Here is an 18,786-nt window from a genome sequence, read left to right on the forward strand (position 1 = left end):
CTGACAAAAATGTTGTTCTTGCATACTGAAGTGAAAAATATTATACCTGTATGCTTTTGTTGCATTTACTATTCCATAAAGAAAATAAAAGTAAACAATGCTCCAAACAAATAAAATCCCTTTCTCCTGAAAAAGTAAACAGTATACCTAATTGTATATAAACTGCGTTTAAATATATATAAATTGTTATGAGTTATAATTTTGTTTTATTTTTTCAAAAACTATCAGAAGTAGTCAGTATTATAGGATTCAGTGTGGTTTGTAAGTGGATTTTAAGTTATCTTACAGAGATTTGGGGGTACTGTAAGGCAGTTACAGCTAGAATTGAGCTTTTGGAGGGCCAATTCCAGGCTGTATGACTTGCTGTGCCCTTCTTCTGGCCTCACATCTCTCTGAAAAACATAATTGTAACTATCATAGTTACTATACACTCTGAGGCCTTAAAATAACCTTGCTAATTGCTTTTTATTTGAACTTGGAAAGGTGAATAGGATTCCTAACTATAAGCATCTTGTTTTGGGTTTCAGGCTCCTCAGGTAAAACAGTCTCGTCATTACAATCACCATCACCTTCCTCCTTGACATTATGTGAGGTTGCCCAGCCTTTGAAATTTAAAACCAACCATCACTTGCTTAGACATCCTCATTTTTTCTCTATGACCACATTAGAGATTCACAACTGAAAAAAAAAGTCCAAAAATTCCTTTTCAATGAAGGCCAAAATGGAAGCTATGTAGTTTAACTTATATGCTATTCAACTAACTGTGCAGAAAGCACTACTGTTCTCCCAAACACTTGCAAGGAGACATACAAAATGCAAACTATGAAGAGCTGATGTTTCATTTCTCCACAAGACTATAGTAGGATATGTGGTTCCAAGTGAATTTCTTGAAAAGTCATCTCTTCAAACTGAGATGGTGGATGCAGTGATTGTGATGATGCTACCATTAATCCCAAACACACTGAAAACCCTCTTTGTAAGCAGTGTCTACAGACTCTTGTTAATAAAACACACGTAGTTACAAATTAAAAAAAAACACTTTATTACTTTATAATTACAGAACTATCACATGCCCAAGAAACCAAGAAATGTTCTTTTTAATTCCTCCTTTTGGTGGTCCCTTCCTCTTCCTTAGTTAGTCTACACAAAAGCATGTTATAAGAACTACCACTTCCTTCTTTTGCATGTACACCAACTGTATATGTAAATTTCAAACCTAAAATATCAGTGAAATGTCAATCTGAGAAGCTGAGGAGTCCCATACATTTAAATTCTCTACAAGAATACTTAAACTAATATCATAACATTCAGAAAAAATAAAAGAAATTCACATATTCCTGTCATATTTATTCACAATGTGATGATATTTCTCTCTTTCTAATGCAATTCTGTGAGTTATGATATCTGAAAACACCTTGAGATTTTGTTTGGCAACGTGTAGTAATATTTAAGAATTAAAAAATGGGTGAATTTTTTAAAAGGCACCTACATTTCCTAAAATGTGGCTCAGTTTTTATAGTTTTCTACTTATGGGATTTGCATGGCTTGCATTAAGCAATAAAATTGGCTTTGAAATAATGAACTGTTGAACTTCTTCTCATCAAGATTATGCAGATCCTTACAGTATTAGGACAATATATTTTTCATAGAAGACTCTGTAGTCAGAATCATGCTAATTTCAAACCTATGGCTTTTTCCATGAGTCTAAGAAAATTGTGTTCAAATGATCTTTATCTCCTGTTCTTATCTTCAGTTTGTATCTCCAGCATTCAACTCAAACTTAATATTGACCTAATACATATAAAAATATAAGCAGAGGGAATAAATAAAATAGTCACATGCCATGTACACTTAACTGTTAATCCTGAGGCAAGTTAATTAACCTCTCTGATATTACATTTAGGTCTTTGTATTTGCATTTCCACATTTTTGTCACTTCTATTAAAAAGTAAGATGATATATGTAAAAATACATAGGAAAGTACCAGCTCAGAAAATGATAGACATCTATAAATGTTCAAGGAGTAGCTTTTCATGCCCTAATTCAGTAGCAGGCTTCCAGTGTTGACTGAATGCTTTGATTTTTGTGTCACTTCGTCTGTGTTTTATGTCTTAGAAAGACTTGAAATTTTTACTCCACACAGAAATAAAATTATTCCATGGAAGACATTTACTTTTCTGTAAAGATTAATCTGTATCTTGCATCTCAATACTTTTCTATTTACAGAAGACAATTTTAAATACACACATTCAATTTCTGGTTGGAAACATCTGTAAAAACTTGAGCTGGGACTTTTAACTAATAAAATGCCATGAATTTTAAATTAGAAGCAGATGGATCCCCTTTTCATTTCTTTTCCCACATTTTTTCATGTTGTACCTCCATCATCTGTGGAGGCACAATACTGAGACTACAACTATCACACAATAAAATTTATTTCTGCTATTTCCAATGTTCAATTAAAGAATTTTTTGCCTGGCAATTCCTACCTTTGGAGCAGTTCAAACAGCAAAGGTAAAGAAAATAATAACTGAAGAATTATTTCATTTTAACTAACCATGGATGAGCCACTCTCCCTGCTCATGAGACGAGAACGGGTAACGGAGCTGCTATGGCGTGATAGCTGGTCACGAAACTCTGAAGCCATGAAATAATAAAGAATTGGGTCCAAAAGGCAGCAGAAACTTGCAAGGCACAAGCAAAAAGGATGGAAATACTGTGTACTTTTGACAATGGGACAACTAGTAATGATGTTTTCCTTTGCCATGGTGTAAAAAATGAAGTTAATGTGATAAGGAGTGAAGCAAATAATAAAGACAGCAGCACACATGAAAACCATCCGCAGTGCTTTCTTCTTCTCACTAATCCCTTGAAAAGCAATTGGTGGCTGTTTCAAGGATATAGTTGTTTTCCAGGTACAACATGCGATGGTGATCACTGGAATCACAAATCCAGCCAGCTCCGCAATTGTAACCATGGTGACCATAACCACTGCATTCATCTGTTTGTACCCAAGATCAGCAAAGCAGGATTCACTGTTGTTGGCTATGCCAGCGCTTCTCATGATGGGAAATGGCAAACAGGCAGTCCCCACGATGACCCAGATGGCAGCACTGATGCCCACGTCGTACCTACGTTTCCAGTTTCTGGCTCTGAATGGCTTCAGGAGAAAAAAGCACCGCTGAAGACTGATGCACGTCAAGAAGAAAATGCTGGCATACATGTTGAGATATTTCAGATAGAAGCAGAGCAGGCAAAGGGCCCTCTGGAATGGCCAGTGATGGTTGATGTAATAGTAAATCCGGAGAGGTAAGGACAGGACATGAGCGAGATCCGCCACTGAGAGGTTGATCATGAAAATGATGGCCTTATTCTTCTTGCTGATGAAGCGGCACAGAACCCACAGGGCTGCACTGTTAGCCAGGAGACCAGGGATGAATATTAAGATATAGGTGGTTGCATACAGAGAGTGCTGAAATGGCGGATGTGTATCATTGCAATTACTCTCAGCAGTGCTGGTACTATTGCTGCCCATCTTGAATATCTCAGTATGTTCATCAAGGTAAATTGTGGAATTATGGTTCCTGTCAAAAGAAAAATTAAAAAGCACAGTGGATTAAGTAATATTTTTAGTGCATATTTAGGGCTCTCTTTTACACTGAGATATAGAATATTCCAATTAGAGACAACTCACAGATATGTAAGTGGAGGCTCAAAGATGATGCATCACTGACCCTACATCGAACAGTAAATCAGTTAAGAAGTAATGGAAAAGTGCCTTGATATGTTTATTATATTGTTCTTACCATAGCAGAGACATTGTGGCAATCAATATATTCCTTAAATTGGTTCTTTAGCACTAAAAAAATGGCCTTGCATCCTTGAATTTGCATTGCCACTGATATGGCTGACTTTGGAGAATCTGGGAATATAAAGTTCTCATTATTTTATCACCTTGCTACTCTGGGGTCCTGATGAAGTTGGTCTCTCTCTGGGCTTGTATTCCATTCTCAGTTTACATGAAACACTTCAATACCATTTGATTTTAGATATTAAATTATGATTACTTCCTAGTAACCTTGGAAATATAATGTTCAAGTCTCCCTCTCTGAAGAATCCTGTACCATTATACTTGTAAGCTGTATACATATACATATATACTTTCAATGAAATGTTCCTATCCAGGTTGAAAATACTACCCCCAAGAGCCATAGCCTTTCTAGCAAAACTCCAATGCCAGGCATGAGAAGCCTCTTTTGAGGTTGTTGGTCGGGGTTGTCCAATAGACTTCCAAAACATAGAGTATTGCTGTTGTCCTTGCTTAACAGAGGGGGAAGGTAAGTCCACATTACTGAAGGCACCATGCACTCTGGACACAGGACCTAGAAAACACGAGCTGTATTTGATCTGAATTCCTTCTCCTTCAGGACTAGCTTTCATGGTACCAAAAGGCACCATGCAAACTTCTAAAGGAAGAGAGCAACTGATTGCTATGATGACTATGAATCCCAGCAACAACCAGCATGACATGACAATCCCAAGGGTACAATACTGGCATGCACACCTTGCCAGTAACCAACAGCTCTCTAACTTGGACTTAAGGCCCATTCAACAAGAGGGAAATCTTACCTGGTACTGGAAACCTAGTCAACTAACCCCAGGCTAGTAAAGTCACAAATCTAAGAGGAGAACCTATAGCTGACATTTCACTAAACCAGCATAATCCCTAACTGCATTTTAAATATTCATTCCACCTACAGAATCAAGGAAACATCTCTTTGCAATAGACAGAGCCTGTAAAAAGCACAACCAACAAAAATATAGAGTTGTGGACCCAATTCTAAGGGATACATCTACAATACAACTCCTGCTCCTAAAGCTCAGAGATTATTGATAAACAGGATGAAAAGATTATAAGAGCCATAGGAACAGGAAGTGTGCTGTGAGATTGTATCTCTTAGAAACGTCAGAGAATCTATATATACCCATGAAGTATCATCAACATGACTACCTAAATATGAGCTGAAAAAATACACCACCAATAGACATGCTAATGTGGATGGGGACAAACTCATAAGGCCTTGATACCAGACAAAGAACTATAGGCAACTAAGGAATTCTGAGAGTGGGAGAAATAGTCCTCTTTCAGGGAAGAACAATACTAATTGATTATCCAATGCCAAATGGTTAGTCCTGAAAACATACACACACACACACACACACACACACACACACACACACACACACACACACACACACAAGTATCGTTACATGGACTGAAAAGGTTAAATTTGTATATTTAGGAGTACACACACACACACACACACACACCGAACAACAGAAAGATCATGAATTTGAGAGAAAGTAAGGTGGGTATATAGGAGGGGTTGAAGGAAAGAAAGGTAAAGGGGGAAATGATATAATCATATTATAATCTCAATTTTTTTAATTTAAAAGACTCCTATACTAGCACAACATCAGCAGTGGACATATTATCCAACAGTTTCAGTGAACATTGCCCTAGCAACAGTAAAACAGGCCATCCGAACTACCTTTGGAAAAGAACTTAAAATTAAATTTTGTATTCATTAAAGTAATTATCATAAGAAAGAAGGAAATCAAGTAAGCATGCCCCGGGCTTGTTTTTGACATAATGTAGCTTGCTACATTTTTATTTTTATTCTGTTGTGTGTTGAGTATATTTACTACAATGGAATGATGTAGTTTTAAGTTCTCTTTATTTGTGAAGGAATAACATCTGATACCATTTTCAGTCCCATTGCAATACACAGAGATGGAATAAAACAACAGAACCCGAAGTGATGATTTCACAGACAGAAAATAATTCAAGTACTTTCACTTTGCTACCTCTTCTCTTTCACATATAAATCTAAGTGGTTTATCATCTGTGATGTGTCATAAAGACTAATGTAGTCATCCTGTGTGTGAATGGATGATTTAGAGTAGAAAGGAATTCAAGCGTGAAAGGGAAGAAGTCATATTTCAACCATCAAAGATGTACATCAAAATCAGCAAAAAAGTAGCCATATGTTTGATCTAATTTACTTGTATAAACTACTGTTATTGATTATTATTATTATTATTATTATTATTATAAAATTAGTAGTAGTACAGATGGGGAGACTGATGTTTAGAGTGATTTAGTGAATTTAGAGGTTTTGTTAGTGTTCTATTTCTGTGAAGCGACACCATTATTAAGGCAACTCTTGTAAAAGAAATCATTTAATTGGAGAATTGGAGGCTTGCTTACAGTTTTAGAGGCTTAGTAAATGGTCATCATAATGGGAAATAGACAGGCATAGAACTGGAGCAGTAGCTGTTGCTGGAGGGCTTCTCTCCAGGTTCCCCAAGCCCCGCAGTCCCACAATCCACTTATAAAATAATCACTCAGACGCTTATATCACTTATAAACTGTATGGCTGTGGCAGGCTTCTTGCTAACTGTTCTTTTATCTTAAATTAACCCATTTTTATAAATCTATACCTTGCCACGTGGCTGGTGGCTTACCAGAGTCTTTACATGCTGCTTGTCCTGGCGGTGGCTGCAGTGTCTCTCCCTCCTTCTTCCTGTTTCCCCAATTCTCCTCTCTCTTTGTCCCGCCTATACTTCCTGCCTGGTCACTGGCCATCAGTGTTTTATTTATATAGAGTGATATCCACAGCAGTAGCTGAGAGTCTTACATCCTGATCCACAAGTAACCAGTTGGGGTGGGGAGGGGAGGAGGGAGAGAGAGGGAAATTGGGTCTGGTATAGGCTTTTGAAATCTTAATGCTCACTTCCAGTGACACACCACCTCCAACAAGGTCACACCTACTCCAACAACTCCTTCCCAAACACTTCCACACTTTGTGACTAAATGGAGGTGGCCATTCTCATTCAAACCACCACAGAGGTAACAAAGCTAATCATACCATTTTACAGGGTTATTCTAAGTCTTAAGGTACTTTCAATTTTTTACTTGCCTCCCTGTAACTAGGTGTGACTTTAAAATGTAGCTAGCTTATCCACCATTTCACAGATTCAATAGGAAATGCTCCTGATTGGTTCTTAGCTGGTGGTGCTCCAGAAATTTTAGGAGGTGAGGCCTAACTTAACGATGTGGTGGTTCACTAGTGATGAGCTGTGTCTCTTTTCCATCCACCATGGTAAAAGCCCTCTGCCATGGTGAAATAAGTAAAAATAAATCCTTCCCAATAACCACTCTGACTTCAACGTTGGCATTGCTTCTGTTACCACCAGGTACCCATGCAGAGGCTGTCAGAGAGCAAAGGAAGTTACCAGCACACAATTTCAAGAACTCAGAACAGCTCACGCCCAGTCGAGTGCCACTTCTGCTTTTGCAAGAAACAAACGTGGCTCTTTGTTTTTGCTTCACTGGTGCAGTTGGTCGCACTTCCTAACAACAAGTTCTCCCCACACCTCTGAGTTAAACAACAGAGCTCACAGGTTTCTGTGCCTCCGAATCTGGCACGATTAGTCACAAATTTAGTCAATCTCATGACCCGGTTACCGAACTTCTTCTCTTCTCCAAACAGAGGAGTAAATAGGAAGAGTTTTCCCTCAATCTCAGTGAAAATTAAGTGTAAAATCTCCATGCTGGGAGACATGGGGAACTCATTTTTGGGTTCAAAAGAAATATAATACCTTGGAACAGGAACACTTAGCTTGTTCTGAAGAATTTGTTTCACTCTGAAATTTAAGAAATAAAAGCAATCTAAAAATCTACTAAGATGAAAATGTTGAGTGTTCGAATGTGTTCCCTCCTTGGCTGTCTTGACTACTCTTCTCTATCACGGCAGTTTCCCTAGCTTTTTCTGTGCCTCTCTAGCCCTGGGTCTCTCATTGTCTTTTGCTCTCTCTATTTCTGGGTAGTTTTTCTTACTTAAGTTGCCAACATTGACCTAGATATATTTTTGGTTCCTGTCTCATGAAGAGATGTGAAATGCATGATTCATTCCTGAATGTGTGCTTCCCTTTTTGCATCTGTTGCTCCTCCTGTAGAATGCCCTGCCCCCCCCTCCCCCCCCCCCCGTCTTTATACATCTAGCTGGTCTTGGTTTGCAAGTTAGCAAAGCTTTCACCAGTTGATCTTTCAAGGTAATCCTATTTACCATTACATGTTCTTTATTCTTAATCTTTGTAGCATCAACACAGGAAATGTAAAGGCTCACTTAATCATTTATTCACCACATAGTTCACTGTTATTAACTTCATTTGTACCATAAAAAAAAGATGTTTTGTTCATCGCTATGTAGCTACTAAGCATTCAAAAAATTTGTATGTGAATCGTTCAAAGCTCCCATCTCCGTGCATTTTGCAAAAATGAAAACCTTGAGGTATCAACTAGTACACTTTTGTTACCTATTGCTTCCCTAAAACCCGTCTTCTCATTTGGATTATTAGACTGTCCAGTATGTACCCTTTACTGCTCAGGAATGTCATGGTTGTAGAGGCTTAGAAGAGGAGGAAACAAAACAATTTAGAAATCACAGGTGATCACACACATCCTTTAGTAAAAGTTAGTATATCCCAAGGTCTCAGACTATTCACTGTCAGCAAGATCTCAAGAAAAAGACAGTCCTTGTAAAATGCTTCTCACGGTGTCTTATACTTTTATTTTATTAATTGTCATTGAACATTATAAAGGTATCATAGATAAGTATATCTACCTCATTTTATTAGCAAATGGCTTCTTCTCTGCACTTAGACTCTGAATGGCAGTGAGGAGACTGGATCTGCAGATCCTGAAGCTCTTGACACTTAGAAAGTATAAAAGGGAAATGATCTTATGTATTTAACTTTTCCCCCAATGGACTTTTGAGGACTATGGCAGAATCCAATCCTATGAATCCTGTGATACATTTGTGTAAAATACAGAAACTTCACAAATTTTATTCCGATAAAGCTCATTAGAGGACTCTTTTAAAGAAATCATGAAAAAAACGAATCTATCTAAACTATCAATAAAATCAGTGTATCACAGGACTCAGTGAAGTGCATGGTGACAAGGACTCTTTTTTCCTATCAGGTAAGTACCATAGTTTTAGCTGATGTATAAAAAAAAAAAAAAAAACTAGTGCCTTGTTCAAGGTCATAAGGTTATTTTATGCTAGAACTAGAATCAGAAATCAGGTATATAGGCCTCTTACTGATCTGTGTGCCATGTTACCCTGGTTCTATGAAAATTCTGTAATACACAGTATCTTAACTTAGGGAAGATGGTACTTGTACCAAGATGTTTACACTCTCATATTGGTCTCTATAAGGACAGGGTTGGGGAGAAAAATTGAGGTTGTAACTGCAGAAAGTTAAACTTAGTTTGCCTGAATTGTTGACTATTCTATTTATATTGTGGCAACCTTTCAAAACTGAGGTTCTATTTCTATCTTTTCAACAAAGACTTCCATAAGCATGCTGGTATGCACTAATTATTATTAATGACATTCATCTGGGAATTAATTTGCAATTTAATCTAGCAAGCATATATTTCTTTATGTGTATATTGTTTTTATATAAGCTAATTACTGAGGATATAGGAGTTTAATAATAAATTCTGGAGAAGAATTTACTTGGCTGATATCCTCAAGAAGTTTGCATCATTGGACTGGAGAGAAGGCTCAATGGTTAAGAGCACTTGCTCTTGCAGAGATCCTGAGTTTGATGCCCAGTACCCACATGGAGGCTAACAATCATACATTACTTCCATTCCAGGGGATCTAATGTTCTTCTTCTGATCTCCACATGTACCAGGAATGCATATGATACACAGACATGCATGTGCAAAAAAACAATAAATAAATCTTTAAAAAAAAAGAAGTTTGTAGTCATGTGGGAGAGAACATAGAGTAATTCACCATAATAAATTTTAAAAACATGCCATGAAAGATGTACTGAAGGTATTTCTGTATAAAGAGACGAAAGCCTGGATAGAAGAGATCTATAATGGAAACATAAAAATGAGGCAATTTCAACAATCAGTTTTGAAAGTAAGCATGATGTAAGAGAAGAGAGGACTTGAAGGGGATTTAGTGAGAATGAATAATATTCATAATTCCCAAGGTATGAAAATGAGATAATAGCCATTCTACCCAAGCTGGTGGATGGGATAAGATTGTGAAAAGTATGGAATAGGAGAAGCTAGTTTAAGGGAAAGATGATTGAGGCAGATGGTACCATACCATGAAAAGTTTTGAAGGCATTTGAGGGGAAGATAGAATCCTTGAAATATTCTGGTAAGAATTTTGATATAATTTTACTTGAAGTTCAGAGTGATCCCTCTAGCAACAGTGTGGAAATTAGTTTGGAAAGATGGTCCACAGGAAGTCCAAGTCATTTTGGTGTAAGTAGGTTGATCAACAGTTCAGGCTTGCCAGCAATGTATGGAATGTTCTATATTCAGTACTCAAACCACAAAAGACCAAGTCAACAACAGAACTGTTCCTCCTGACTACTACAGCAGTTGAGGTGATAAAGAAAAAGCTCTAAACTTGGTAAGAAATGAAATTTATAATTTCAAGTCAAAGCCAGATAAGATATTGGTTAGGTCCTGAAAGTCAAAGACAATTTTTATTATAAAATGTTACAAAATTTACCTTTCTTATACTGGTTAATCAATTCCTCTTTTCCAGGGACTTTTCTCTCCAACACAAACACTAAACTCCACTTTAAAATGTGCCATGCTAACTTGTGCAAGATATATCAAAAATATATACTCCCCATGATTAAAACCTTTCTTTAGATCTCATCTTGGAGGTCAATCGTTTCCTCTGTCTCAGGGGACTACTTCAACCCTCATTTTTTCTGACACCTGTACTTTGGCTTTCTTCTTCTTCAAACTCTTACTATATTTACAGATTTAACTAAGAAAATGCATTTTCTGTATGGGAAGATTCTGTATCTTAGGCCTTTATATACAATTTAGTCTATTTAGCAAAGGTCTAGACAAGCAGTAGGAATTTATACAGGCAGAGTATGTAGTGTAGGCATATGTTAGCAAACACTTAAGTGACTTCTTGCTTCTATCCCAGGAGCTACTTTCCCAGTCAACAGCCATAGTTTGCCCTCTGCTCCTGAGATAAATGAGGTCAGACTTTCAGAAATCAGGACACTTAAGAAATTCAAAGTCTATAATTCCAGCTTCCTATTTCCAACCAGAATCTCACATGCTTAAGTAGAATTTGATCATCTAGCATTGTATTTTGGTAGAAATAAGTCTTGTTTCAAAATACATATTTGTATCAGGCTTTTGAGTCTGATTCACTAATGTTGAGTCCAAGATTTTAATAGGTACCAAAAAAGCAGCTTCCCTTCCTAACAAACTACATTAATGTCCAGTTTTCACAAAGAGACAACTTATGCGTGCCTATATAATGATTCAGGTTTTGTCCTTAACTCAAAGTAAAATACTAAATCCAATTCCCTATGTTTTCTATCAGTTACTCAATGCTATTCTTATGCATATCAATCTATCTTGTAGGAATTTAGAGGTTTTTTTTATCATAACTTTCACCGATCGGGAAATTAACTCTCAGCAGGATTAAGTTTCTTTCCAAAAGTCCAAGAGGTATTGCAATTTTATTTGTAATAAGATTCTTTATAAAACTAGAGAAAGATGAAACTCTCCATTTCCAAACAAGTTCTTGCATGGAAGAAAAATATTTTAAGATGGTATTTATATGGAATATACTCTCCTTAAAGATAAAGACACTGCCATTCTTGGATCTAGTTCTAGCACTTTTATCTATATGCACTATGGCTATATGGCAAATGACTTCCCACCAGGTGTCAGAGTAGTCCCTCCAGGTGTCAGGGTAGTGTCGTATCAGAATCAAGGATCTTTATGAAGTTTGACTTTTGGACTCAAATCATAGTAGATTGCAGATAGAAAATCTGGGACATTTTAATTTCAGTTTTGATAACAGAAGTGCTGAGTTGAGCAAGACTTGTAGGTTAGGGAAGACTCAAAACAGTAGACCATATTTTTAAAAATACTAGATTTGGATCAAAGAGACATGGATTCTACTAGTCAAATAACAACTCTTTATGTTGCTGAAATAAGACCCTTCCTTTCTGCCACTTTCGTTTTCTTTGTTATTAAAATAAGACAATTGAACTCAATGATCCTTACCTCTTTTCTAGCTCTAGCTTAGTTTGTCTGTATGGGCACTACCCCTAACACTAGTCCTCCCTGCCTGGAGGGAGGCACTTATCAGCCACTACCCCTGAATATACTTAGAGCATTTTGTGTGTGTGTGTGTGTGTGTGTGTGTGTGTGTGTGTGTGTGTGTGTGTGTGTGTGAAAAATCATTATTGAATGATATATTACAAATGATTGTATCATAGAATATAATTTAACTGAAAGTTGGAGATATTAGCACTCAAATAAGTAATTCCATTTCCCTGAAGTTTAAGCTCTGGACTCAAGAGTATGGAAATTCAGTTCTAGGATTAAGATGACAGTTCGTTCCCTAAGTCCCAGCTCTATGAGTCTCCACCATCTCAGTTCTCCTTCTCTTTTTAAGCTCTTTTCATTAAGTAACCAGCACAATTGAAGAGACATGCTTATCAAAATTATTTCTATTTTCCTTGATAGTGCGGGTAGTCTGTAGGCTTGTCGTCTTGGAGGAAGAGAATTTTAAAAAGAAAAAGAACTAGATACAGGTGAAGAAACAAAATCACTGTACCTCTAATAAAACTGCTATAAGTACATCTCTCCACATTCTTCTTGGTGACTGCATACACAATAGTTGGAAAGTACCAGTGCAATGAGGTAGATTGATCTGGGTCTAAGATTTGGTTCCTATAATCAACAGCAACCCTACATTAAATTTTTTTAATGTTTCATGAAGGAAACAATGGCTTTAAAATTCTAATCTGAACCATAAGTAAACTTTTTGAATTATTTAATTAAAATAAAATGTAGAGGGGCTGGAGAGATGACTTAGTGAGTAAGAGAAGAGCACTGACTGCTCTTCCAGAGGACCCAGGTTCAATTCCCAGCACCTACATGGCAGCTCACTAGTGTCTGTGACTTCCGTTCCAGGGGATCCAACACCCTCACACAGATATATGTGCAAGCAAAGCAACAATTTACAGAAAAAATAAAAATAAGTAAATAATTTAAAAATAAAATAAAATGTAGAACTCTCCACCCAACCATTGCCCTGATGATGAAAAATTGTCCATAGCGTGGTTTCACAGCAAACATTTCTATGTTCTGTTTTAGAACCATGACACAGGGCTTCATGGGATGCCAACTCACTTATCTCAAACACAAAGAGCCACCAAGCACCACCCAAAACTTCTCAAAAAAAATGTGCTCAGTCACTTGGAGTTCTTTGCTTCTCCACTACTAGGATTTAGTAGTCCATATTATTTGAACTAAATAACTTATCAGTTAGGCCCTAAAAAGAACTGTGTTTGACCAAAGAAGGGACTGTATTCAATAGGAACCATTACAAAAAGCAACTGTCTTAAATCTATGACTTGATTATCAGTATAGTTTAGACAATCAGCATTCTAGGTATATCTGCATATCACCTAGCTGTGTACCATATTTTAGTTGCAGAAATTCCCTAATAGAAATAACAATGACTCTCTGCATCTATTTATACAAGGAAAATAACAATATCCTCATTTGAGAATTCAAAGAATTGAGACTATCACGTCCCAAAGAAACCAGTGCAAAGTCATTATCATTGTACCTAGACTACTTCTGGAATCAGCTAAGCACACAATCTGTCTTGAAGGACTCCCCAGATAGGTTGCTTTTGACTCACTAGTGCCAGCTCCACTCCTAAGAGTGATCACTGAAAAGATAAATGTCCTGCATTTGGACTCTGCTGTCTAGAAGGACTGAAGTTAGGACAATAATTTCCTCTTACAGAATCAAGGAATACCTCTGAATAAACTCAAAAATCATCTTCTGATATATTATTTTTCCAATATGAAACTCAAAAGGGCCATAGGTAGATTTATAGTATTTCTGAAAGTCACAGTCTTCTGGAGGGAAATAACATGAGTTTTAAGGCTGAGTCCCTAGCTGTAGTTCTGCCACTAATTATCTGAATGGTCTTAAGTGATTTCATCTCACTGACTCTCGGATAATCCGACTATATTATGAGTGACTTATATTTAGACAGGCTTCTTAGTTCTGAAACATGTCATTTGTCATTCTTCTTTTATCCTAGAAGAATATACTACTTGTCTCAGTATCTATCCAAGCTAAGCTTACCATTAGGAGCCTTAAATATATATATCCTATGTAACTAGATAAATTATATACAGCAGAAGTTCATATCCTCTTTTTTGGTTAAATATGTTGAATTGTTCTAAATGAGACAAAATACAACACTGTACTTACCTTTTATGTCCTTGCCCACTCTACAGAAAGCCCCTTTAGCAAGCAGTGAGTTATAACATATACGACAATACTGCTGTTGTAACAGTAGAGGCTGACAGCATTCAACTTGACTTTGAACTCTGGCTAGACTCAAAGGCAATCACATTTGTTTCTCCGGTAAGAATCCTGAGGAGAAACCAGTGACCATTTCATTCAAAACACTGGCTTCACATCCGTCCCTGTCCTGATCTTCCTGTCTCCACCAATCCCCCCAAGTGGAAAAACAAACTTACAGGTGCTGGACTAAAACTTACCCTGATGCTGAGCCGGGATAAGCACTCTTGTATCTTTGCAAGGAGATGAGAGTAGAAAAGCACAACTCTGGGCAGCACGCACATATCCTGCTGATAACTGAAAAAATTAGTGTTGAAAGAGGAAGTTGAGCACATTGATGTCTCACCACAGAAACCTTACTTGCACAGAACGAAGGTAAGTCCCTTTAGCAGATGACGCTAGTCAAGTTTGATTTCTTCTTTCTGTCATTGGTGCTGAACAAACAACAAATACATCCTTGCCTTCTTAACTGTTACCCACCTTATTTCCTTCCACCACAACCCAGATGTTTTTCTTACTATATTCCAGTAGGTTTTGTGTCAAGATAAGATTTCTAAGCCAAATATGAAGAAGTTTACCTAAGAACTGGAAAGCTGCTGCTCTTTCAATTCCAGGAGGCACAGACCGAGGAAACTTCAAAAAACATGTGAAAAATAACAACAGGACAATCTTTGTTTAAACTTTCCACTAAATCTAGATTCTCCTCATCTCGATCCATCAGTTCACACTTTAATATGTAGTTTGCTTTGTGTATTTATTGCACCTTTACTATACTGAAAGCTGTACTATACTGAGAGCAAAGTCTAGATTCAGATTATTTCTGTGTTCCAAACAAAGCATTTTCAAGAATGTTGTTTGAATGAAAACTGAGGAAAGGGGTAAATAAATGAATGCCCAAAGGATGCACAAGTAAATCAATGAAAAGCACTATTGATTGCAGAGTCTGCAATGAATCTGTGTATGAGTGTAATGAGTGTAATGAGTCTGATGATTCTGCACAGTGTCTATGGGATCTTCAGAAATATGCAAGTAAATACCACACACTTAGAAACAAAACTTTCAGCTAAGTTTCAGAATAATTCTGAAAAACAAGGCTTACAAAGTAGTTCAAACCTCTACAGGCATGTAAAAGAGCCACACTCAGAATTTGCAGCCCAGAGCTGCAAAGAACTTTCTGGGTAATAACCATAGTAAAGAAGAAAAACAATAATACTTGTGGGCTAGGTCAAAGTGTAGCGTTTTGATTCACAGATAAGACTGATTAAAGAAGGAAATTGAAGACCATATTTTTGTAGGAGGGCAACCTGGATCTGCAGCAGCTCATTTTGCAACGAACACATCTTATAAAACCAAAACCGTTAGAGACTTAGGTGGAACTAGGCCCAGCACTCAGGGATGTCCAATAAAAATCACAGGGGCATCAAGCTATGGAAAAGCAATGGATTTAACTTTGGAAACTAAGAGCCTGGCCTGATTGATGATAGGACCATGACTTGTGAGGACTGGCAAAGGGATGGAGTATTCTTCCTGGCTGAACTATGTAAATGAAACAAGCTTGACCTTACAGTCCTCTTCTTAATTCTGATTTCATAGATTTATCCAGCTCCAATCTGTTGTTAATTTAGTTTTTTGACTTGGCATCCCTACTGAAAAGAGACTAAGCTGACAGGCCAACACACATCTCAGTCCATTTGGCAGTTCTCTTCTTTACTATAAATTATTAAATTGGCGTCATGATACAAATTTGTCCCTTGTGAATTTGAGCAGTGTGAGCCAGTTTTCTAGGTTATTATCCTTCTCTGAAAAAAAAACATAGTTCCAGACCTGTTGAACTTAGAAGCTGAAGCCTGGGCTAGAGGGAGAAAGAAACCCTTTCCTGACAAGTGACCAGTGTCCCCACATACTACATTCATTTCCCATACAACTTCTACATGTTGCTAGAAGAAATCCTGGCTACTTACCTCAGGTCTCTCTTGTATTCAGTAGCCTCACCTGTCATTGGCTCTAACAAGGGGAAGAACAGATCAGAAGTTAGTGACCCAATTCAGGTAAAAACAATTTAATTCCAGTAAATCTGTAGGCCATCTAGAAGGAACAAAGCTGTGGAGAAACAAAAAGAGCTTGATAACTTAACAATCTTTTCTACCTAAGATTCATATTGAAGTTTTCTAGTTGCTGAGTGCAGTTGGTGGTTGGGATGTTGATATCTCAACCATAATAGCCTAAATTTAGTGTAGTTGTTTCATCTTATCCATCAATATGTATGCTTCTTTTTTTCTTGCTTAGCATTTCATCTATTTCCTAGGCTGGAGAAAGTTTACAATATAGTGTTTCAAAAAAAGTAGCAATTAGATGAGTAATAATAGCTATGATTGAGGATATAATCATTAACTTCTTATTTATTTTCTAGGAGAATCTACCTGAAATTAGGATTAGGAAAACTCCATTTGTCTTAAGCAACCAGCATGATTGAATTATTAAGGATATATATATTCTTTTTTTTTTCATAGTTTACTGAAAAAGGTGGGGCCAGTTTTAACTCTATTGGTAGTGAATGGAAGAAATCTTTTTACAATGTGTCATTTTAAATTAATGATTTTTGTGACTCAATTTTTTATGTCTTTGCCTAACCTTCTAGTTATTTTACATTTATTTGTAGTTTGTAGTAACATACCATAGTACACATCCTAAACCTAACATCAATATTTTCTCAACTAATAAGCAAAAATTACAACACAAGGTGAACTGTGACTTCAAATATTTTTGTATTAGAACCAGTCAACACAAACTGTTTTGGATAAGTCATTTTAAGCCCTCTGATTTCTATCTCTATATCCATAGAATATCACTGTGAACTATTTTAAAATTAATTAACCAACAAATACTTAATGAACTATAATAATGATCAGCTTTTTGCAGTTCTGAGTGAAGGTGATGGGATTCAGAAGCATAAAATATAACTTTGGTTATCCAGGAGTCAGGTTATGACAGGTTAATCATTCATAAAATAACTAAAAAGCATAGCATAGTATATAATTTGCTATTAAGTTGTGTGGGAGATAAGATTATTAATTGACAATAGCATGAATGTGTTTGGGAAAGTATGTAAGTCCTGGATGCTCAATAGACCAATTTACACTAAGTTGTGTTTTCCAAAGAGTAGAACATGTATTTCTAGAAGATTTTAAATGTAACAAAATAAATTAGTGAATACATGAGAACTATTTCTTTACATAAAGTTATGGTAGGTAGCTAAGTTGTTTTCTGTTTAACTTGAAATTTTATTATTATTTTTAAATTAATATATGAACACATAATTTGCCCCTTTCCCTTTTCTCTCTCTAACCCCTTCCACGTGACAACCCTTGCTCTCTCTCTCAAATTCATGGCCTCAGAACTCTATTTCTTTAATTGTTCATATATATACACATGCATGGGAAGATTTGGAGGGAGGAAAGAGAAAGAGAAAATTATACAATTATATTATAATCTCAAAAAACAATGTTTGAAAACTGTGATTATATAAACATACTGAAATACAAACACAAATGTATTGAGTGTAAGCAGATATAGCAAAACTTCAGCATTGCTGAAGTGTAGCAAATTTAATAAGAAGGAAATGGGCAAGTAATTCTAGGAAAGAAAAATTATTATCAAGTACACAAGTGGAAAGTAGACTTACCTGTATTTGAGGGATATTGAGTATAAAACTTTTCTGAAGCACAGTCCATGTTGAAAAACAGGGTGATATTTTTCAGTAGATGCATGCAAACAAACTCTTAGAGCAGGCAAGCAATTAGATTTAGGAAGCTATGACATGGGTTTTAAACAGAAGCAAGGCAGAGGAATAAAAATTATTTATGAATACTTTTTGTGTACTGTCAATATTGTAGACAATTTGTACTCAAAATCTCATTGAATCCTTCCTGTCTCGTCCAATGCTGAATTGAAGCAGAAAAGTAATTAACTTCTTAAGATGGAAAAGCAAGTGAATAGGAGAGGCAAGATTCTCATCCAACAATATTTGCCTATACACCTCCCTAAAAGATTACTTAGAAGGCAAAACTGGATGATGAAAACCCTTTTGGAGGATATATTAGTAACTTAAGTATGAAGTAATAAGAATGTGGATTAGGGCAACAACAGTATAAATGAAGATGGAAGAGTAATTTCAAAAGAATTATATCTCTCTAAAGGGCTCTTAAAGCTGTAATCAGTAAAATGAAAGAGGAAATGAACCTTCATGAATAGGAATAAATCAGTCTTTGAAGGGAGCCAATTTTGCATATTTTCCATTAAAAGTTTTTGAA

The 18,786-nt window shown here is 36.4% G+C and overlaps 1 protein-coding gene across 12 annotated transcripts in view; it reads right to left on the bottom strand.

The window, feature by feature from the left end:
* Nucleotides 1-1,018: 1,018 nt before the first annotated feature.
* The window catches only part of LOC102906763 (putative P2Y purinoceptor 10), an 86,505-nt gene continuing 68,737 nt past the window's right edge, over nucleotides 1,019-18,786 (bottom strand). For 3 of the 12 annotated variants that reach the window (XM_076562706.1, XM_076562704.1, XM_076562701.1), the window contains exons 2-5: nucleotides 16,438-16,480; nucleotides 15,055-15,109; nucleotides 14,677-14,773; nucleotides 1,019-3,584 (exon numbers count right to left, since the gene is read on the bottom strand). In XM_076562706.1, coding sequence (XP_076418821.1) covers nucleotides 2,549-3,535 — 987 coding nt within the window. In that variant the 5' untranslated portion in view covers nucleotides 3,536-3,584; nucleotides 14,677-14,773; nucleotides 15,055-15,109; nucleotides 16,438-16,480 and the 3' untranslated portion in view covers nucleotides 1,019-2,548. The other 9 variants (XM_076562702.1, XM_076562700.1, XM_076562699.1 and 6 more) reach the window with 7 other exon arrangements.

Source organism: Peromyscus maniculatus, chromosome X (genome assembly GCF_049852395.1).
Source record: "Peromyscus maniculatus bairdii isolate BWxNUB_F1_BW_parent chromosome X, HU_Pman_BW_mat_3.1, whole genome shotgun sequence".
Classification (NCBI taxonomy): Eukaryota; Metazoa; Chordata; class Mammalia; order Rodentia; family Cricetidae; genus Peromyscus; species Peromyscus maniculatus.